Here is a 24,538-nt window from a genome sequence, read left to right on the forward strand (position 1 = left end):
GTCATTTCTCGATATAATGTGGTTTGGATCCCACAATAAGCTGTAGGTCCCAATGCTAAGTAACCAATTGGTTCCCAGCCACGTAAATAAAAAACTAATCCTTCGGGCTAGGACTAGGAGAGCTGTTGATTAGCTCAGTGGTCTTGACTCCGCAAACAACGAAGAAACCTGCCATTCTTTGAATAGGAGACAAATGACTACCACTCCTTGTCATCAGAGACAACTATCGACACTTCTTCTTCAACAAAAGAGACAATTACTACTACTTCTTCAACAATGCAGACAGTTACTTTGCTTCATTCAGTAATGAAGACGACTGTTACCACTCTCTCAGTCAGCAATGATGGTAACTACTAACAATCCTTCAACACGAAAGACCAATTACTGCCTCTCATTCAGCAATGAAGGCAACTACTGACACTCCTTCAACAGCCTACAATTACAGTCCCTTATTTAGCAATGAGAAGAATACTACTACCATTCCCCTCAACAAAGTGGACAATAGTTAGCAAGGCTTCACAAGAGTTTATTTTTTTCTCACTAACCTGCAATCATTTTTCCACTTGATAGTCATTTGTTTATCAAGACTGATCATTTGCAGGCATATGATGATTTCCAAGGAGTTTTAAAAAAGTTAGACATAACACTGATACGTCGTCCTTTACTGATTTAGTTTGGCACAACAATATCTGCATATTATATAAATATAATCCATCTTTGGGTCAGGATTGTCTTCCATTCCACCAATAAATAGGTTACTGACCCTAAGGAAGAAACTGAATTGTTTCATTGAGCTTTTGAAACTAAGCAATCAGCTAAGGATATCACTCCCCCTGATACTTATCATCCTAAACCTATTCTTACAAAATTTGCATTTTGCTCCAGGGATGTTAAAAAACTCTTGAGAATCTTAATAGCTGGTCTTCTCTTTGTTTTTAAGAGGGTTCCAAGTGTGTTGTATCCCAACATTAGTAGATTCTATTGATATTTAGTCGACGAAATATTCTAGACATAGAGCTTAGTAATAGAGGGACTGTTCCAAAGCATGGCGTATCTGCAGACTGTATACAATAATTACACGCCACCTTCTCCAAAGTTACAGAAAAACTTACTATTTTTAGGCCACTATGTAAGTATGTGGAATAAAAATGGGATTTACCCGATAGCCAATAGTATACAGGAAGCAGTTAGGTACAACAATGCTCTTTTAGATTTGACATGCCATTTCCAAAAGAACATTGATATAGGTTGTCAGTTAGAGTAATTCAAATAGATTTATTGCTGCTTTCCATTTAGTAAATCACAAGGCACTTATTCACAAACTTCTGAAACTTGAAGCCTACTTATAAGATTTCCTCATAGGTAGGCAGCAACGAGTTCCTGTGGATGGGTCTTTAGTGAACCAAGACCTACGGTGTCTGGAGTTCCACAAGGTAGTGTTCAAAGTCAACTGTTACTATTAGTGTAAACAAGTGATATTGTTGTTGGTCTGGAACACAAGATTGTTCAGTATGACGATGATGCAACACTTGTGGGGTAGTAAAGTCTCGACTTATGAGAAATAAAGCTGCTCTTAGTCTCAATGGTGTAGCTGGTGGGATATGAGGTTGAACTCCAGTAAAACGAAAACACGAATGATGGTTATTATTTGTCAGAAGATGAAACTTGCTTACACGAACCATTGACTTGAAATACAAGCTTCCAAAGAATATTGTGTTCATTGGAAAGAGTAGGAGCAAGTAAAAGGAAATACAGAACGCAGAGGTCCCTCTTATTTAATAAGACAAAATAAAATTGATAAAAATGTATCTAAATACAAGGAGAATAGTATTAGGGTGGCAATGCATTACACCTTCGCTTAAACTTCTGAAGTTCCAATTGCACGACTTCCTCTGGAAGGCTGAAGTTCCACAGCCCAACGGTGCGAGGAATAAAAGACCTCTGGAATTGAGAAGTTCGACAGCGAGGCAAAACATTGACTGTATGTTGGTGCTGCTGTTCAGCTAATCTGGTTGCTCTCTCTCGGCAGATAAAAGGGATGAGGTTTATTGTGAATATGAAAGATCTCTGTTGAAATACAACCCATGAAAAAGTGATAAACAAGAGACAATATTTCTCTTGTTTCTCACTTTATTAGCAGAACTCGTAAAAACTTTCTACCCATCCTCCTCCCCTACAGGTGGATGGGAGTCTGCTGAATGAGTCTCAAGGGTTAAACTAGCTTACGTGGAACTTTCTACTCATCTTACTTTTCAGAAACATATATATATAAATCTCGCTTTTTCATTTTTTCCTTCGTGGCAAAAACCTTTATTTATACATAGCATCACGTTTTATATACTTCGTGATCAAGTTATTCATATATATATATATACCTATATAATAAATTATATAGTATATATGTATATATATATATATATATATATATATATATATATATATATAATTATATATATATATTATGTATGTATACATGTATATTATATATAGTACATATATATATATATATATTATATATATATATATATATATATATATGGTATATATATATATATATATATATATATATATATATATATATATATATATATATATATATATGTGTGTTGTGTGTGTGTGTGTGTGTGTGTGTGTGTATGTATATATATATATATATATATTATATATATATAAGTAATATATATATATACTATATATATATATATATATATATATATATATATATTATATATATATATATATATATATATATATATATATTATATATATATAGTAATAATATCTATATATATATATATATATATATATGTAACAGTGCTTTTATCAGTGCTAATGTATATGAGATTCTGTTGCTTTAAACCATATGGCAAAGTGTGGTTTGCTTTTCTCTTTCTTCTCAATCAAAGCATTTGCTGAAGACTGAATCCAGAGGACTACTTTGGACTACTTGCCTGGAATTTCACCAGCCTCATGTCAACACATTTTCTAGATACTCGGGAACAGCTGGGGAATTTCAATGTAGAATTTGAAAATTTCATTAATTTCAGAGATTTTTGTGAAATATTCGAACCAATCAACGCACATGGAAACTATTCCATGGAGAGCTTTTTATTTAAATTTGTTTTTTATCTTCGGTTCTTCCTCCAAACAGGACCCATAAGTTGCGACAGTAACTGGATAGCAAACGGAACTTCTTGCTACTTCTTCAGCCCAAGCAATGACACAGCAAACTGGGATACAGCCAAGCAAAGGTGCATCAATATGAACAGCACTTTGGCAATGATCACCAGTGATCAAGAACACGACTTTATTTTCGGTTAGTACTTATCCTGGTTTGTCAGTGGTATAGCCAAAATTCATTTACATACGGATAATCATATACATTACACACACACACACACACACGCATATATATATATATATATATATATATATATATATATATATATATATATATATGTATGTATATGTGTGTGTGTGTGTGTGTGCGCGTGGTTGGAGGGTCGGGTGTGAGGTCTAAATGACAGTCATTTCCTTGCAGTAGACAAAGGAAATACAAGGTAAACATAAAAAAGGTAATCATAAAAGCCCTATGTATTGCAAAAAACGTTTTCTACAATGGGTTACTTGACCTGAACAATACCTCAGGTTACAAAATTTTTTTTATATATATAAATATATATATATATATATATATATATATATATATATATATATATATATATATATATATATATATAATTTTTGTATATATGAATTTTTTTTCACAAAACCATGATTCATATACATACATAGAGCTACAAGTGTCCTTTAATTTCAAGTCGCTCTACCTCAGAATTAATATATTTTCATATGTTAACCTAAGGGGAATTTTTTAGTTGAAAATGATTTCTTCCTCTTGTCGGTTCGAACCAGCGTCCAGTAGCCAGAAGAGAAATCAGGACTTCATTGACATTATCGACTTGTTGGCCGAGTCAGTAATGTCACTGAAATCATGATTTCTCCTCTGGCCGTTGGTTCGAAACCACGAGAGGACGAAATTATTATCAACTAAAATATTCCCCTTCGGTTAACATAAGAAAATATATTAATTCTGAGGTAGAGCGAATTGGATATTAAAGTACATTTGTAGCTCGATGTCGATATATATATATATATATATATATATATATATATATATTATATATATAATATATATATATATATATATTATATATATATTTCATTAAGTTGTCAAGGTCGAGGAGGGTTGATGTTGACTCCAAAACAATGAATCCCTGAGTGCGACACTTATTTGTAGGTGAGAAGCGGCATTATTATTTATTTATTATAAAAATAGTTAAAAAGACCAGTGAGCTGACTTTCAGCTCTCATAGAGCTGGTCCGAAGGATTAGATAAAATGCCAGGTCTAGGCCAAAGGCCAGGAACTGGGACCAAATAGGTTATGCAGTATAATAAACAATAAATTAAAATTAATAAAAAACTGCACAGAGGCAGAGCTTTTCATAACGACAACACAAACAGGCAATAATCACATTTACTCACATTTCCATACATACATGCTAAAAAGGTATCAAAATTTATAACAAGTAAGAAACTCTTTTAAGATTTTTTTCTAAGATTCATTAATTCTTCTGAGGTTTTTGTATCTTTATTATATACTTATATTCATATTTTATTAATTAAATCAAAGTTCCTTAGAAACGTCAAAATCAGAACCACTGAAAATGTGAAAGATTCTGACAAAATTTCTGTTATGCTTTACTTCCAAAAATTGACAGTCTCTGCCGGTCATACTTTGCACACTCACACACACTTGTCTGATAGTTATTCAACACCTTGCACCCTGAGCACTCCAGAGCTGCTCAAGTGCCCATGTGTCAGACAAGTGTGGCCTACATGCAGAAGTGTCAGGATTACTTGTGTGTGTCTCTCTCTGATATATGGAGCTCCATTTCGTAACGTCAGGTTTTACTTGTTTTAGTTTATTACGTTCAGGTTCTTCGTTCCATATATTTTGCCATTTATTTACAATGATTGTTTTTATATAAGCTACATAGTCACTAATAGGGATGTTACATTTGTCCTTGTCATGTGGACTTCTTCCTTGGCTGCTTTATCAGCTTCATCGTTTCCTTTTATCCCGACATGGGCAGAGATCCAACATATTTCAATATTTTTTCCCTTATACTTTAATTTTGGGAGTAAAAATTTGAAGCTTGGTCGCACAATGTAATTTTTGGGATTATAACTTTTAATGACTTCTATAGCGCTTCTAGAGTCGCTATAAATCACAAAATTGTTAAAGGAGTGTTCTTTGATTATTGTTATTGGGAAGAGAGAACTGCCATCCATGTTTTATCCTGGGACTCTGCACCATATCCCACTCCGTATTCTGATTTGGATCCATCTGTATATATTGCATATTGTGGACCTTTACGGTTTATGTGCTCTTTTGTATGTTGTCTATGATGTTTTGGGGTATAGGAATACTTTTTTCGTAGATATTTTAATTTTGTGCAAATTTTTATTTTATTCATATTCCAAGGAGGAGGTAATTTTACTGTTGAAGGTAGTTGGTTATTTATATTCAGTGACTCAAATATCTTCTTGATCTAATTGGAGAAGGTGGTGAATGATTGTTAATAAATACATTCCTTAGTTCAAATAATTTTTTGATTGGTGAATCACTTGACTGAATTCTTAGGGCACTTTTCATCGTTACTAATTCCCTATGGAGAGAGAGAGGTACTTCACCACATTCAACCCGTAAAGAAGAGGTTGGTGATGATTTAAATGCTCCTGTACATATTCTAAAGTCCTTTTCATATGAACTGGGTCCAACATTTTCAGTACTCCGCGTTTGAAGCTGAGCCGTATATTTTTCACTTCCGTAGTCATGATAGACAGCACTGTTGCTTTAGATAGCAATGTAAGGGTTTGTCTATCAGCTTACCCCAATTAGTGTTTGATAATTTTCTAATTAGATTTAATGCTCTTTTACATTTTGATTTCACATGTTATGTGGCATTCCAGTTCAAGTGCGTTTCAAATACTAATCTTCAAAAATTCTGTAGGTTGGCCAATTTGTATACTTTGATTTCTGATTTCAATCTATTTCTTCACCTTCCTTCCATCTTTTATCTTTATAAAATATGACTGCTTGGGTCTTATTTATGGACAATCTAAATCCTAAAGATGAGGTCCATTCATCTATTTTTATTATGGATTTGTTAATGGTGCGCTCTGCATGTTTCATGCGAGATGCTGAATGATATATGGCAAAATCATCCATATAAAGGTTGCTTTTAATTCCGGTTGGTAGGTTTTTACTAATTTCATTAATTGCTAAGGTAAATAGTGTGCCACTAAGGACTTCCTTGTGGAACACCATTTTCAAGTGGGAATGTTCTGGACAAAGCATCATCAATTCTCACCTGAAAACTTCGATTTGTTAGAAAACTATGGATGAACATGAGTAAATGTCCACGGACATTGTTGTTTTGTAAAGTTTTTAATATAGGATACCTTTCATGTAGTGCCATAAGCCTTTTCAATTTATTATTTTCATTTATTTTTTATTTATTTTTCTTTATTTATTTTTATTAGCTACAGTTATTTGTTTTCGTTCAAATCCTCTGTGTATATGGTCTTCTAGGATAGAGAGAGAGTCTAATGTAGGCCTGTTACACTGTGGCCCAAATTGATGGAAGTTAACATTTTATTTTTTCGAATGTGCCATGTTAGTCGGAGCATTTACCATCTTATTAAGTCAATTTGCATAAGCAACTTGTTAAGAGATATTGGTCTGTAATTATTCATATCACTTGGATCCTTTCCAGGTTGGGGGATAGGAATTATTATAGCTTTATGCCATTCATCAGGAAATAAATTCTGAAGCCATAAATGATTATAAAACTGTAATATGTATGATTTTGCCAGAGGTGCTATGTGGTCGATCATCTCAAAACAACTATTGTCACCTCCAGAAGCAGATTTATTGCTGTTCAAGAGAGCATATTCCAACTCTTCCATATTAAATTTCCTATTATAATATATATCCTCTTGTGTTTCGAAATTCATTGTTGTTAGTTCTTAATTAATTTTTCTTTGTGCGGAAGTGTTCATCTAAATTTTTATCGCTACTTACATTTGCTAGGTTTTCTCCTACTATATTACTTACTTCTTTTGGATCAAGTATTCTTTTTCCATCTTTCAATATGGCATGTCTAGGTGGTTTAACATGGGTACCATTTATTTTCCTGAATTTGTCCCATATTTTTTGTATGGGAGTATTATTTGAGAGATCTGATGCATATTTCCTCCATGAAATGATTCTTCCTTGAATTACTTCCTTTTTTAGATTTTGCAGACACTTTGTTGTATATAGGTTTTAATGTATCAATCTCTGGTAATAATAAAGTAATTTTTTGTAAAAGTTCCATTTAATACTGATAATGTTTTATTTATTTTACTATTTAAATTATCTAGTCTCCCTATTGAGTGTTTTATACTAATTAACTCTGTTAGTTTATCAGACCACAATGGTACTTTGTGTTTTGTTGGATGGGGCTTTGACTTTGGTATTGCTTGATCAGCAGTCTTTTTAATTAAATCAATAAGAATTTTGTTAGTTTCATTATGGTCTTTTAAATATTCAAATGGTTGGATACTTCTTGTGTGCATTTCATATTTCTGCCCAATCTGCTTTATAAATGTTATAATGAGGAACATGTTTTACCAGGATTATTATGTAATAAGGAAAGTAATATTGGGAATGATCACTGGTGTGCAAGTCATCAACTTATATTCCAATCTATTCTGTCAACTATATTTGTTGTACATAGAGTTAGGTCTACTGAAGAAAATGTTCCATGTATTTCGAAAAATAGTGCTAATTTGTCATCATTTATACAGCACATGCCGTTTGACTCCACGAACTCTTCAATTTTACTCCTGCTCTATTTGAGATTGTACAGTTACAGTCCCATATCGGGTTGTGAGTATTAGAATCCCCTACTATCAATGTGGGTTCTCTGGAATTGCCAAACAAATCCTAAAGTTTTTCTATGTCATAACTTTTGTTAGGTTGGTTGTATGTTATAAATTACATATAGTTTTTTTATTCGTATTTTGATACTTGATATTTGCAAGTCAGCAAATTAAGTTTACAGTGTCATAACATACTTTGTTATGTATACATATATAGCAGTACCTAAATTTCCTTCTTCTTCTCTAGATGTAGATACTAAGGTATATTTACCAATTGTTGATATTGTTTTATTGACATGTTGTAAACATAATATCATTGGTTCGTATTCTTTCAGAAAGCATTTAATTCTCCCACATGTAGTCTGGTCTGGAGACCATTTATGTTCCATTGTATTATATAATTATTGAAAATATTATGTTAAGAGTGTTCAAAGCATTACTTTCTTGTTGTGGATTATCCATTTGCATTTTTTCTAAAATTTTATTTACGAAATTTATTTGTTTTCCTTATAAGGTATTAGGTGTCCACCCTTTTTTGCGAGTCTCTAGACTAGTGGTTTCTTTACTTTTATATTTTATAAAATTTCGCATAGTGTTTGTTAAATTGTCTTTTGTTATGTTCCTGTTTTTATTGCATAATTCGATGAAACATTCATTACATCCAGATGTGTTTTTGTGTCCTCCTTATTTCACTTACTCTTAGTGCACCAATTACTGGTGATGGAGTAATCTCTTCTCCCTCCACATAATCATTTTTGTTTATGGTGCTCTCCTCTACTATTTCTTTATTGTTCTGGGTATTTCCATCCATTGCTTCTATTATTACTTTAGGAGACAAAGGTATGTTCTTATCTTTGTCTGGTTTGTGTGCTTTTTTTGGATCCTTGGTCTTTGCTTTACAGATGCCTCTCTAATAATTGTTGGCTTTTGGTTTTGGGGTGGAGTTCTCTCTAAAGGCCTTTTTTTATCTTTAGCTTCCAGCTCTAGTTTGGCTTCTCTTATAGGAATTCCTGAATTCTCCTGAAGTAATGTTAATTTTGTATTGTATATATAATACATACACTCCTTAGACCTAGAATGGTGATTTTGGCTACAGTTTACACATTTTGGTTTACCACACTTCCAGTGTGTGGTATGTTCGTCAGATCCACAATATGCACAAATCGATATATGTCTGCAATTTTTCCATGTATGACCATATTTACTACAGTTTTGGCACTGTAGTGGTTTTGGAACATAAGGTCTCAGTTCTCTGTTTTGGCCCATGATTTTAATTTTGGAAGGGAATTCTTGGCCACCAAATTTTATTTTTGCTATTCTCCATGTATTTTCATTATTTTGTCTACTGGCTGTACTCTATATTTCACAATCTTGCACGTTGTTGTACCTTTTCTTAAGGGAATCCAGTAAAATATCTTTTCTATTGGCTCTTCACTTTTAGGAAGCACTACAGTACCCTGTACGCTGTTCATACTGTCATGTTCTCTTATCTTTACCTTTATATTGTCAATGTTCTTTATGATTAAATAATTTTTGGATTGGTTATTGTACTAGTTTCTATTAACAACACTTGGTATTTTATTTGTCTAAATGACATTTCTGAGTTTGGGTGCCAACTTAACAAATAATTCTCCAATCTTAATGCAGATATTTTTTTTACCGGTTTCCAAGGACAAGAACCTTGATCAACTTCCACTCCTAAAGAGGGAGTCAAAGTGAGTCAAGATTGTTTCAATTCTATATTTACTTCTTCTTTGTGGCTTGTATGGTATTAAAGTTCTAATACCAACCTGCTCTTCATTACCTGGGATTTCCTTAGAATAGTCCATTGCCATGCCAGAAGTCGTAGGGATTTTTGTTTTGTTTTCCCATATAACAAGATTAAATATTTCGTCCAGGATGAGATCCCTCTCACCAAGGAGGCCCAAATGAAGGAGGCGCAATACTGGTACAGTGTGGTAACTGCCCTGGAACACTCGCCTGGATATACGCCATACCCACAGTGCCTTAAGGGTCGTCAGTCGCATGAAATCACCCAGCACTAAAGATATGGCTCGACAAAAATTTCCCCTCGCTCGACCACGTCAGGTACTCTAGTTTTAGGGGTGGATAGAATGCCGTCCAACTCCCTCCTCCATCAAGTTATACGGGCAGTGAAATCAGTCGTCCAAAACCATGCCAAGGTCGTCAACGAATGAAGAAGGGAAGGGGAAAATTTATAGGGGGAGGAGTAAAAGAGTTAAGAGGTCCCAATGTTCAGTTGAATCCTCAGCAGGAGAGGCGGCATTAACTTATATCCTCTCGTGGTAGCTGTGTGGTTAAAGGCGCTTCACTGTACGTCCTGATTTCTGGGTTCCTAAGTTCGTGGGAGCCGACGAAATTATTATCAACTAGAAATTCCCCTTCAGTTAACATATATGAAACTATATTAATTCTGAGGTATATATATGCGTGTATTTGAATCACGGGGATGTTCTCAGCCTCATACATATATATATATATATATATATATATATTTGTGTGTTTGTGTGTGTGTGTGTGTGTGTGTGTATGTGTGTGTGTGTGTGTTGAATGTCAAAAAAAGATTTGCAGTACTTATAATAATATTTGTGAAGGATTGGTCAATTAATGAGGAATAGTTAACATCATGAATGCACTGGGATGTGGTAAGAGGACACAAACTTTGGATGATGAATAAAACCAGGGATATAATTAACAGTAGAAAAAAAATGATATTGTTATGATACAATAAAGTTTTATACATACTTACCTGGCAGATATATACATAGCTTTTACTCCGTCGTCGACAGAAATTCGAATTTCGCGGCACACGCGGCAGGTAGGTCAGGTGATCTAACCCCCCGCCGCTGGGTGGCGGGAATAGGAACCATACCGTTTTCTAATTCATATTTTTTCTTCCAGCTGTCTCCTGAGGGGAGGCTGGGTGGGCCATTTAATTGTATATATCTGCCAGGTAAGTATGTATAAAACTTTATTGTATCATAACAATATCATTTTTATACATTCAACTTACCTGTCAGATACTATACATAGCTGATTCACACCATTGGTGGAGGGTAAAAGACAGCTATTACCGAATAGACAGGTAAACAACATACGTTGTAGGTAATAAATAAATAAAACCTTGGTTCCTATGTGTTTAGACGAAGGGTCGACTTCCTAGCTATTGCTAGTAGTCTGCTTCGTCTCAAGAGCCTCAGCGAGGATGTGACCTATGGCTAAGAGTTCTTGTAGATCTGTCAATGGGGTCTTATCCACTTACTTGACAGAATCTAGTGGTCATTTGTCAATGGGGTCTTATCCACTTACATGACAATACACCAATGCCTATTGGCATAATTTAAGGAGCACAACACCGATCCCGATCACCTGATCCTAACACGAAGGTTTGTGCTTAATTTGAAAAGAGCTATCCCCAAACTCATTTCAAATAACCCCAGAAAATAATACAACTTATGTTAAAAAATAAAATAAAAAATTTTAATTCACTAGTTAAGGATCAGTGTCGGCTCCCTATCCCAGCAACGCATCCGTGGACACGTATAACAAAGAGAGAAGGATCTCTCATAGGCCCACTTGATCTCCTTCGTGCAAAGAGAAGTCAACACAGAGTTGCATCTCCCGTTATACAGCTAATATGACTCTCACGACATATTGTTATGGAAAGAACAAGAATTGTTAAAAGCTCGCACTTCAAGCGCTTTTAATTCTTAGCTGTTTGAAGGAAACGTCAAGTTACTCAAGAAGTGCTTTAGAGATTCCACTCTTCCAAAGAAGACCAGGGCTTTCTTTGCAACAGATCTCTTCTAGATGAAGCCCAGAGCCTGGCTTGCACCTGGCTTGGTGCCTCGCGCTGTCTGGCGCCTCGCCCCTGGCTGGCGCCTCGCGCCTCGCCTGGCGCCTCGCCCCGGCTGGCGTCCTCGCGCCTGCCTGGCGCCTCACGCCTGCCTGGCGTCTCAGCGCCTGGTGGCTGTGTGGAGCCTCGCGCCTGACTGGAGCCTCGCGCTTGACTGGCGCCTGCGCCCTGACTGCGCGCCTCGCGCCTGGCTGGAGCCTCGCGCCTGGCTGGAGCCTCGCGCCTGCCTGGCGTCTCGCGCCTGGCTGGCGCCTAGCGCCTGGCTGGTGCCTCGCGCCAGCCTGGCGCCTCGCGCCTGGCTGGCGCCTAGTGCCTGGCTGGTGCCTCGCATCTGGCTGGTGCTTCGCTTGCCTGGCGCCTCTGAAAGGGAAGAAAAAAACCGCTATGTGGTTCACAGAGGTATCGGAAGAGGACAGTTTCCTCATTCCCTCAAGCACGATCTGCAGTAATTTAATATATCTTATCCATGACTACTGTCATTTACCTTGAAACATCCTTTCATTCATGTCCACTTCTGGTCAGTCTGCACGCAGACAAGACTCAGAGTGGAGAGGTTGTTAAGGTCCATTTAAATAGATGTTGAAAGAATATTCAGACTGTCTTGGAAAAGACTTCCAAAACCTGCTGTGAGAAGAACGTGACCTCTGAGAATCCAACCTCACTAAGTCTAAAATGAGCATAACATTATCCTCTCTTTCTTGATGCCCTTTGTCTTACATTCTGTAAAGAGTTTATCTTTTAGGGGAAAAAGACTAAATTTTATTCCCCTTTTCTATAACATAAAGATGGCGTATATGCTACCTCTCTCTTATATTCTTTCTTCCTGTCCTCGTGCCTGGGCAACGAGAGAATGGAAAAATTCTATCATCGTTTCTTTCTGCAAAACAAATTATTATTATCCTATTCTCCTACTAACTGATCCAGGATCGAGGAGAATCATTCAAGATTCCTTACCTCCTAGGACATCAGGCCGTAATGTACGGTTCAGATACTTGAAAGAGCCTCTCACCCAATACTGAGAGTTCCTACGAGTCTTTTCCAGTATCAAAAACATTACAAGGTCTTCCTTGTTATATGTTTACATGGGAGTAGGATAATATACCATCCTGTTAATAACAATGAAAGAGGAGAGAGGAGCTGCATGTTCAAGGGACTAGCCGAAACGTTCAACAAAAAAGGGGTTGCCAAGGTCTTTCTAAACCTGCACCCAGATTAATAGAGTCCGATATATTTTCTATCCCTTGTCCTCATAAGGTTGAGGAAAGCGAGAGGACCTCTAAAGATATCAGTTTCTCTTCACCCATGTAAAGGTCTATAAAGCAGAAGAACTCACTCATCCTGACACGATACTATAACGTTCGCCTGTGCGATATCTAGATAATTGTCAGTAGAGGGTTGATCTGGCAAAAAGAGTTTCTCCCAAAAAACAACTCCTCTTGCCAGGAAAGAAGTCTCTCACAGCGACCACTATGTTACCTGACATGAGAAGTCTGTTCTTGTTAGAGACTTCCGCAATTTCAGTTAATCCTGACAAGGGCCACGGCCGCCTGTGCGACAACTTGTGTCACTGTCAGGAAAAAAACTGATCTTGTGTCAGTTCTCAAAGATGGAAACTCTGGAAAGTACTATCATCCAAACACTGGAAAATTGAGATCCTGATATCCTTGCGCCTGGCTGGCGCTTCGCGCTGGCTGACCTGCATCGCGCCTGGCTGGCGCTCGCGCCTGTTTGGCCGCTATCGCCTTGTTAAGCCTGGCCTACTTCGCCTGGCTGACGCCTCGCGCTAAGCTGGCGCTCGCGCCCTGGCTTGGCGCCTATCGCCTGGTTAAAGCCTGGCTGGAGCCTTTATGGCCAATTACTCGCAACCTTGGTCAGGAAATCTCGATATCAAAATAAGAAGAGGTGCTGTAAGAATCCTATAATTCTACAGTACTTCCATAGTTTGGATGTTTCTTCTCAATTTTCCTCTAATACGAGTATATCGGAAGGGGAATTATTCTTTCCCCCCCACCATTTTTTCCTGAACGAGAAGGACCACTCCAGTGCGAGGGACTGAGTAACTTCCCAGCTCTATGTAGGAAAGCATAATTTGCTCTAAGGTATATCTATTAACTAATTATTTCTAGTTAGAGCCAGGAGTCTGGCTGGCGCTTTTGATTCCTTATGGCATGGTTTGAGGAAAAGGAAGCAGTCTACCGGAAGACTGTTCGTCTTCTTCATTGCTAAGAGATCTATGAAGAAGACTTCTCGCAGGTTCTCACCAAACTCTTTGCAATAAATGTTAGACATCACTTAAACAGTTATTATCGTCGATCGAGTTCTCACGGACTCGCAAATTCTTGTATTGCTTTTTTTATTTAATAACTCGCTCAAAACGAGAAATATTTTGGATGGTGCTCTAGGCTTATTGCGCCAGGGTGGCGCAACCCGCGCCAGGCCGGCGCAACCCATCTGCGCCAGGCTGGCGCCTCCTACTAATTATCTTTACGTTTATGTGCCAGAACATCTGTGTCTTTATGGTACCCGACATCCTTTCATATGTTAATTCCGTTCTTATTATGAAAAACTTTTTATATACGTAGTATAATCCATTCAGGGAAAACCATTTTCCCCACTAAAAGAATGTTTCCATCCGACTCATACAACTTCTGCGCAATATCCGATTCTAAATACGGTTGTGTCCTTTTTCGAAAGACTTAACCATACCGTAGTCTTGAAGTGAATCTCTATTACATCTCTCTTCTCACTAAGTATGTATTCTAATAAGCCATGCTTTCGTAAGTATGAGTGCATTAAATATCATGTTCTGCTGCATTAGAATCCTTAAATCATGTTACCTACGGTAAACAGCATTGAAAGGTTGTAATATCCTTCTTATTGAAAGATTCCTAACAAAGGCAGACACTATATTATTTATGATAGCTTCAGTATTCCCTCAATCCGAGGCTAAGACCACGATTGTAGGGAAGAAGATACGGTTAGTTATCCCATTCCGCAGGAGAGAGAGCTGTAAACGACCTCTCACGACTGAGAACAAGATGGTACTGCGACTGCGTTGGTTGGTCTTCAAAGCGAAAGCAGTCTGGCCTTCCCTTTCCATAGTTGCCAGTTACTCCATTAAATAAAGGAATCTTATAAGTATTATCGAACTTCAGGAAGTTTTTATATAAGCATAATTAAGCTAACGAGACTTCGACAAGTCTAGAAACAAATAGGTGTCGTCTAAACAATTCTTTTAAACCTATTCCTTCCTAGGAAAGTCCTAGAAGGGTACTGGTAATTCATGGAAACCTCTTCTAACACGAAGAAAAATGTTCTATCCTACTCTCAATCCACCAATAAAGATATGGTTCTCCGATCACTTCTCGAAGACACGATAGCATCATATAACTCATACTCTAGCTTAATAGAATCCTCTATAATACTGTTACATTAAGGTAAACCGTATTAATTTAGGAAATTTTGTAAGGATTTCACTTGACCCTTATAGCATAAATTTCGGTATGTGTCTATGCCTTGCATACCGTAGTCCTAAGGCGAATTGTCCTAAGCATGGTAGGAGCTAGAAGCTTAAAAGTCATACAGATATGCTTTATCACTCAACGAGATCCATATATTCATTCGATTGACAAACAATCTAAATCGTTCTCATCATAATAGATTTATATCTAAAATGCACCGATGGTGGGGAATCTTATGTTGAAATAACATTTCATACCCCCATTGGATAGCGCTCTCGTCTAGTTGCGAAAAAAAATGTTCGAACAATGACTTTATCACAATGTTATCGATGATCTCTAATATTAGAAGGCGCTAAATCGTCGCCTGATTCCGAAAGGTGGATCGATTAATGTCATTCTAATTTGAATGTAATCTACCAGAAGGCATTATACGAGGATCTTCGCCAATTTCATTCATTTGAAGTTCTTCTATCCATCGAGGAACCGTACGCATAAAAAGGGAGAAACCTGTTTTAAGGATGCCTTTCCAATGGCTATCCCTGGCAGTCTGGGACGCTCTACAGAACCTGCCGAGGGACGCCTGACCGGTGGGGATTCTCTGAAACCTCCTTACGGTTTTCGACATTCCTTCTCCTCTGGGTCTTGTGACTTGGAAGAGGTCTAGACCTGAGAGCGAGACAGAGCCGATCAGACGCACCCTCCATTGTAATGGGGGAACACTATATTCACTTCTTACGTTCCAAGAGTTCGCATTCGAACTATATCCAAAGTCTACAATTTGCAAATATGATATTGTAGATTCTGCGGAGTAAGAAGGTGATGAGGATGCAACAACTACTAGTACTGTTACTACTATAATTGCTCGTTAACACAAGAGCTAATAAAGCTTCTAAAGGATAGTTACTTTTCTGACTTCCCCAACTAGGAAGAAAGATATACATTTCCTCAATCAAACTCTAACACTTATTTGTATTAATGAATAAATATAAGTAATTCCCTTTCATGAAAGTTATACGTAATTCACTTTCGTGAAAGTGGACGAGTGTCTACCGAAAAACTTCGGTAGTTACACGTCACTAATCTTCTAAATTTTCGAAGTTAATTTTATACAAAAAAAAATTCTAAAAGTTAACAAAAGCGTATGCCGAACCAAGATCCATTACTTCCCTGTAAAAGTTAGCCCAGACGATCGATGGCGATGAAACACGAAAATCCATCAGGAGGAACTGCAAACGTTTTTGTTTACATTCCAAGCGACAGAAAAAATATGAATTAGAAAACGGGTATGGTTCCTATTCCCGCCACCCAGCGGCGGGAGGGTAGATCACCTGACCTACCTGCCGCGTGTGCCGCGAAATTCGAATTTCTGTCGGACGACGGAGTAAAAGCTATGTATATATCTGACAGGTAAGTTGAATGTATAAAATTAGAATGTACTTTACTGTGAGACATAAAGGACGTCAACTTGAAATTGCCGGTAACAACTACCTGATTCTAGACAGGAAAAATAATTGAATTACAAGAGGAGACACCAGAAGAGGTAAAAGAAAAGTGCTCAATCACATTTTATTTGTTATGAGAGTTCAAGTATTTGGCTGTCCTGAGATAACTTTGAATTCTATAATTGGTAAGTGTAATAACCAGGTAATTTGGGACAATTCGTGGAAATAATATATATATATATATATATATATATATATATATATATATAGTATATATATATATATATATATATATATATATATATACATATCTTTCCCCAATTTCCTATTACCTTTTATTCATGAGACAAAAGCTCTATATTAAAAGATGGAAATTGTTTTAAATTGTACTCCATTTACTAACCCCAGCTGTTTCAGTCAATAGCTTGATCAGTCTGTAGTAACAGACATATTCATGGCATGGATACGACATAAAATAATTAGATATGACATTTTCTTACTTCTGCAGATAAGGTTGTAACTGATGCATGGATTGGGTTGTATTCCCCATACTCGAACAGGACGTATTTGTGGATTGACGGCACCATACCAAATTTATGCAAGTGAGTTTTGATGGAAGTTTCTGTCAAGATGTCCATATCTTTTAGTTTCTATCTCAAACTGATTCCTATGACTGCTGTTGTTAATAATGCACATCAGTAACTCCTTTATTTATTGTGACATCCAAACGGTAAGAACATATGAGTAATGGCTAGGCTAGCGTAGGATATTCTACCTTCAGGCTTACCTGTGAAAATATGCACATCAAAATTGTACAGAATCCAGCGAAAGAAGCAAGCACATTCTGGACGACCTTTTTTTCATTCTATACACAATACGCAGTACACACAGTACTGCATGTACACAATAGGCGCCCAAAACAAAATCTGAACTTACTGGTGACTAAGAGGAGCCTTCTGAACGCAATAATAATTTGCTATCCCGTTTGTGTGCATCTCTGAATGTTCTTTTTCAGTTGAATGTTCATTAAGTAGGGTGGTGTCTTGTGTTCATTTTTCTTTCAATATCAAATGTATATCAAGTACAATATATATTATTTTTCACTCTAATCAAAATCAATAAGGACCCTCCTTAAGGTGCTTTCAGCTTACTGCCTTGCTCATGATTTTTTCCTGGAAGGAGACCGATTGTTTATTGATGCCTTCCTTTACCAAGGGTTATCAATGTCAGGAGCACCAGACAAAGCTGGCACTGCCTGAGGAGGGGTGTGAGGGTCAGACATTGGTGTATCCTCCAAAGCGTCAGAAGCACCAGCTACTGCTGGTGCAGGCTTCAGGGACACACTAGTTATAGCTGGAACAGCATTCAGAGAGGCCGAGTGCCAGGCTCATATGGCACCATATCTGGAGAGGCAGGATCACCAGAATTCACTGGCTCTACCTCCATAGAGGCATAAGTGTCAGAAATCACTGGCACTGCCTCAGAAGAGGTGAGAGTGCCAGAAACCACTGGTGCAGCCTCTGAAGAGGTAGGAGTGCTGGAAACCACTGTCACCACCTCCAAAGCGACAGGAGCGCCAGAAATCAATGGTGAGGCCTCTAAAGAGACACAAGTACAGGTCATCACTGATATTCTATTTACATTACCACTGATATCATTTACATTTCTACTTCAGCTGGCAGCAACACTGGAAAAGGACATTCCAGGTCTAACATACTGATTCAATACTCTTCCTTTTGCCTCTTTAAACGTGATACGTTCAGTAACCCTTAATGTTTGGTTTTATTTTCCATGATGTATTAACCACAACTGAGTGAAGATGGTGGATGATTGTCTTCACAATGTATACATCTTGCTTCTTTATTACATGCACCATTCTCTGATTCACTGCCTTTAACACAAGTTGCACGCTTGCCTTGTAGTTTCTACCTACAAGACCCTAACATTTGTCCAAATTCTTGACAATGAAAACATCTCCTCGGGTTTGGGATATATTGCTTAACCTTAAAACGTAACCAGGCAGCTTGTATTAACATAATGATAATATAATTATCCTTTATTTCAGCTCAGGGCCATATACATGGAATATACAAAATGCAGACAGTAACATACAGAATCTAGACACATGAGACATCTTGATATACAAAAATAAATACTCGGCACTTATCCACCAAATAGCTGAGGTAGCATAAAAGATAGTAATCATAATACTGGTATTAACAGTAGTAATATTGGTGAGAAAAAAAAAATGCATTGAGAGTTATAACAGTTAGTGCACAGATTATATAACTTAAATTTCATCTAGAGACCTTGGGTGGTTACAGTAGTTAGGTCCAGAGAGCTAAATACGAAAATTAAATGTAAAACTTTAACTTGATAGTATTCACAGTATTAATGAAAAAGTAGAATATCAGCAATAAATGTAATAATAATGACAGAATCTGCACATGACATCTTGCCAATACAGAGATTAAGTCCTTTAGGGGACAAAGGCCTCATTTTCCCATCTTTCCCACAATTTCGATCTTCGCCTTGCTTCACTCCTTAGGATGTTTTGTATGAGCGAGTTGCTGCTGTTTCTCACTTGGGTTACCAGACTGGACATTGTTCGCCTTATAGTGATTTTTTAAATTGTCCAGCTGGTTTTCTCTGAACATCTGTGTGGCGGAGTGGTAGCGGGGAGTGTTTGTGAGGAGTCTCAAAATGTCATTGTGCACAACAGTGATACGTCTCATGGTCTCTCGGGTATAGTTCGTCCAGAGGGAGCACCCATAGATACTGTAGCAGTATGAGCGGTAGAGCAACAGTTTCACGTCTCGGTGACAGAAGGCAAACCTCCTTGCAATCATGTTGCCAATTGAAATATAGCTTACGACGCGTCTGTTCAATGTCTGTCGTCGGTGATAATGTGACTCAAATACGGAAATTTGTGCACAAATTCCAGCCAATGGTTTCCGAGGAAAATTTGTGGTTCTGCAATATGCTTAAGCGATCTCGGGAGCAGCGACATGCACTTTGTCTTGGTTTCGTTGTAAATTATATCAAATTCCTCTGCATATTGGCGGCAAGTGTCGATGAGGAAATCAGAACCATATCATCGGCGTAACAGAGGTTGTTTATAGTTGGTTCATTGACAGTGCATCTGATTGGGAGTGAGTTCAATTTGACATTCAAGGCATCTGTGTACGTATTAAACAAGTATGGAGAGAGAATGCTCCCTTGCCGAAGCCCGTTTAGGGAGCCGAAGGTGTACGATAATACATTACCCCATTTGACACAGAATTGCTGTGTGGAAAACCAGCAATGTAAAATGCCAATTAGATACAGGGGTGTGCCTCTTTCATGCAGCTTCAGGAAGAGCTTCAGGTAGTTTACTCTGTCAAATGCTTTTCTCACTTCCACAAAACAAAGGAAAACAGGAGAGGCTGATGATAGGTAGTAGTTCAGCAATTCTCTCAGTATGTAGATGCAGGTGTCGGTTGAGTGGTTTGTTTTAAACCCAAGCTGGTTGTCATTGGTGTGTAGAAAAGGGAGAAGTCTTAAGTATCTTCAATGCGATCGTTGTGATTGCAATCGGCCAGTAGTTGCCAGGGTCAGCTGCATCCTATTTAGCTTGTTTTTGATTAATGGTATCAAGTGAACTAAGAGTGGGGAGTCTGGAAGAAACTGGTGAATTATGCAAGCATTGAATAGCGCAGCTAGCAAATTGCAAATTATTGGATGGCAGAATTTGAAAGCCTCTGCGGGAAGACCATCACAGCCGGGCAATTTATTATTAGGTAGGCTGTTTATGGCATCGCTGATGTTACCTTGGCGTTAATACGGTCTGCAAAATAAAATTGAATGTTGTCATTAAGGAGGTTATCTACATCCCTTCGGGAATCCTGATCATTTATGCAATTCAGGATATTGTTGAAGTGATCCCCCCACATACTTGCGATAGCCTCATCTCCAACTGCTTCCCCTACCTTCTGTGATACCTTTTTAGTTTTGGGATTTAAGGACTGGATATCTTTCCAAAGACGATGATAATCACCAGATTCTAAGTTTCTAGACATTGCATTGGCTCTTAGTTGTTTTTCATTTAATCTGATGTGCTTAAGAGCAAGTTTGAACTGAGCTCTCGCCTGTCTCATTAATAATGCAGTGTGTCCTTCTCTTGGGCTACCATTTTGCCTCCACAGTAAAAACATTTCTCGTGAGTATGTATACAGATCTGTAACCAAGTCATTATATCCAGGTATATTACGAGAATTACCTTGATGACATCTATAGGCAGCCCTGCCCGAAGCAAGCATAGCGGAGATTATGTTTGAATAGAATTCATTCAGATCCCTCCTGTGGTGGTCATTTCTACAATTTTTGTTAGTACAAAGTAAGGTGTCTGCCGGTTGAACTACTGACTGCAACCTGGTTTCTGTGGTCACCCTAAAGAATCTGGTTTTCTGTTAGTTTTTACAATCCCAGTTTACCGCTGGTGAGCGTTCAGTTAAGGGGTTCACGGTGGGGAGGGATGGGTACTGAATGACACCTATAATGGGATGTGATCGTAGCCCGTTGCAAGATCGTAGCGAATATTGCAGTTCATATAGAATCATGAAGTTGTAGAGATGTGATGCAGTGGTCCAGCCAGGAGGTTGTAATTGTGTCCGCTCTATTATGTACATATGAATAGGAGGAGGGGAGGGAAGAGCATTACATCACTAATTTGGAGAGCATGATTTTGACAGAAGTGAGTATGTTCACTATAAAATTGTTTTGTGGGGTGGGAATTAAGGTCCCCCAATTTTACAAATATGATCAGCAGGAGAATCGTGAATAATACTGTGTAACTCCCCTAGGATCATGCAGTAATGATCGAAATATTGTTATTTTCCCATGGCATGTAAACATTGAGTTAGTTAGTATTTAGAGTTCCATACTGTCACTTGAAGTACCAGCAATTTGTCACTCCTATAGGTCATCACCTTTATCATATTGTCTTACGATTTGTGCCACAGGAAAGAAAGGCCCCCTTTCGGGCGACTGGCTATGATTTGATCTGTAACTTGCATCAATGAAGTTGAGAAGGTTCTGAAGTCTTCATGTATTGAATCGCAGATGGCAAGGTCATGTGGCCTGAGGAGCGTTTCTTGCAATGCAATGATGCCTTTGAAGTTTTTGCAGAACATGTTTAGAAGAGGAATGTTCCGCTTGAGGCCAAAAATATTACATTATAGGAAATCGAGTATGGTTGAATGTTATAATAAAATAAGGAAGTGGAACTAAGTCTCCATTTATATTCTTTTACTTCTTCTACTAGTGCCTCCTCCAAGTAAATCATCAGCTGGGATGCATATATCATTACCTTGGAGTAATTCCAAAAAGCATCTACTGCACATTCTACTTTAACTCCTCTAAGATGTGATTGTGCTTTTAATTTTTCACTTTCTTTTGCTGAGGCCGATTTTACTGCCAGCTTTTCTCGACTTTCAGATGATACCTTAGACTCTCGGCCACAACACTTCACAATGTCTCTATACACATCAAAAATATCACAACTTTATTAAGAATCAAATATTTATCATAAGAGGTTTCAAATATTCCTGGTCCTATTTCACATAAATTTCTGCTCAATTTCCCTTTGCTCTGTACTGAAGCATAGGGTTTCAGTGCAATTACACTAGAAGGTTTCTTGGAATTTTCCAAACAAAGCTTGTTAGTGGAGGTTGCAATGGTTGTCAACTGTGCTGAGACGATACTATCAAAGAGCCTAGGGGTACTCGAGTCCTAAAGATTGGAGGGGGAAAAAAGAAAGAAAAATTAGCTTTGGAACAAGTGAGAACCGACTCCCAAATGTACACGCCCCTACCCTACCCGACAGGGGATGGCCAACATGATTAGAGTGGCCCAAGTGTAAGCCAAACCCACTTGCTAAGAATAACACTATTACAAGAATACAATCATCCCCACCCTAATCATATTATGGACAAACTGGAAAGAATGCCGGTGTCCTATCCCCAGAACCAGACACCCTTGGAATCCAAGGCCCAACCCATCAGAATAGTTCTGCCCTTCAGGTCCAAATATTATCGGGTAGTTGATGGTCCTACCACAGTTCCCACGATTTAGCTTTGGATATAATGCCAGCCCCAGCTATTACATCTTTCCTATTTATCAGGTAAATAAATTTTACAAACAGTGGAAAATTCCACAAACATTAATCCAAAGAAAAAATATATTATATATATGGGACTCTAGGACCCAAACCCGGGAACAAATTACTGGGGTCCAAGAGGCCTCTAACCACATCAAGGTGGTTCCAAGTAGAGGGGGCATGTCTACCTGTGTAACATCTAACTGCAGATACTGGAAGTCTCCAAAATTATGCTAGACTTGCTGGAGTGAACAACTGCAACCTTTGATTAGTACCCTTCACTACGAAAAATAACTGAGGTATCAATTACAACTTATCAGTGCTTTATCAGAAAAACAACTTTCAGATGAAATTTATAAACATATTAACCACGAAATGGCTGATCATTGACTAAAATTCATTCCTGAACTTTATCTCTGCAAAACTTAAGCTAAGCATAATTTAAAACGACGATAATAACAATTTTGTTTAAAAACTCTTCGCTCAAATGACAGTAGCCTGGCCTACGAGTACACGACTTCCTAGAGGGGTGTCTTTGTCACACCACATCTTTGCACCTATATATTCAAATCCTTGTGAACCATTGACAAAGGTGCAGGCAAGGGCATAGTGCATATGTGAAAGTGCGGAAGGTCGAAGGATTACTGTGATTATTCTTGACTATATAATTTATTCTTATTTCCACTCATGGTGGAAAACAATACACGTTCTATATCTTGTTTTCATTCACCACAACAGAAAGACAGTCATAGGAACAACAACTTTACAATTTAGCTATGATTATTTTATGGTAGTATGTGTCAAAGTTAAATATCCAGAGGATATGAGGGGATTTAAATAAAGACTAGTTTGTTAGTTTATATAAAAACAAATCCAATACAGTGTTCAGGTGGTTTATAAAATGAGCAATGGTCTCAACTACTTCACTACTGCTTGTAAAATGAATAAGAACAATTCGGCAAGTCTGAGTGATAGGAGGACATACAGACCGAAAAATAGCACGACATGAATGTGGATGAAGTAAGAATGCCGCTGTTCAGGGTGATGTGCACGCAGTGATTAAACCAAAACTCTATTGAACAACCCCACATTAAAAGCCTATCCAGCCTACAAATATTTGACGCTAAAAACTGTGTCACAAGAAACCTTGAGATTCCTTGAAAGAGAAACAAAGCAATACAAAGCGAGATAGTATTTGGGCTATCTTTTGCATTCCTATAAATGACTTGGCTATAAGGGCTATATTTGCATTTAGTAAAGAAAACAAAAGGATATTCATAGTAAACCTTAATAGGCTGAGTAAATGAACTTTACTGAAGAATCTATGAATGGAAAAGAACCAAAAGCAGAGCTGGAAGCTAGAAATTAATTTTTTTTTGTAGGATCTTTAGATGTGATTGCCTGTTGCGCCTTTCCTTACAACATCAGGCATGATTTATTATTTGTCAAAGGGGTTCTTACGACCACATGCCCTTGCTGTCATCAACCACAGTTATTGGTGGTGGGCTTCGCCTTTGACTAAAAAGTCCACCTGCAAGGCAGCAGTGTCCACAGTTGTTGGCAGTGGGCCTAGCCTTTTATTAAAATGTAAGACTAAAAATCAGCAGTTTCCATAGTTATTGGCGGTGT

At 37.6% G+C, this 24,538-nt stretch overlaps 1 protein-coding gene across 4 annotated transcripts in view; it reads left to right on the forward strand.

Moving 5' to 3' along the window:
• LOC135199557 (uncharacterized) overlaps positions 1-24,538 on the forward strand; it is a 389,950-nt gene that overhangs the window by 235,671 nt on the left and 129,741 nt on the right. For 2 of the 4 annotated variants that reach the window (XM_064227718.1, XM_064227716.1), the window contains exons 9-10: positions 3,152-3,316; positions 17,282-17,375. In XM_064227718.1, coding sequence (XP_064083788.1) covers positions 3,152-3,316; positions 17,282-17,375 — 259 coding nt within the window. The remainder of the gene's footprint in view (positions 1-3,151; positions 3,317-17,281; positions 17,376-24,538) is intronic. The other 2 variants (XM_064227717.1, XM_064227715.1) reach the window with 1 other exon arrangement.

This window comes from Macrobrachium nipponense, chromosome 25, assembly GCF_015104395.2.
Source record: "Macrobrachium nipponense isolate FS-2020 chromosome 25, ASM1510439v2, whole genome shotgun sequence".
Classification (NCBI taxonomy): domain Eukaryota; kingdom Metazoa; phylum Arthropoda; class Malacostraca; order Decapoda; family Palaemonidae; genus Macrobrachium; species Macrobrachium nipponense.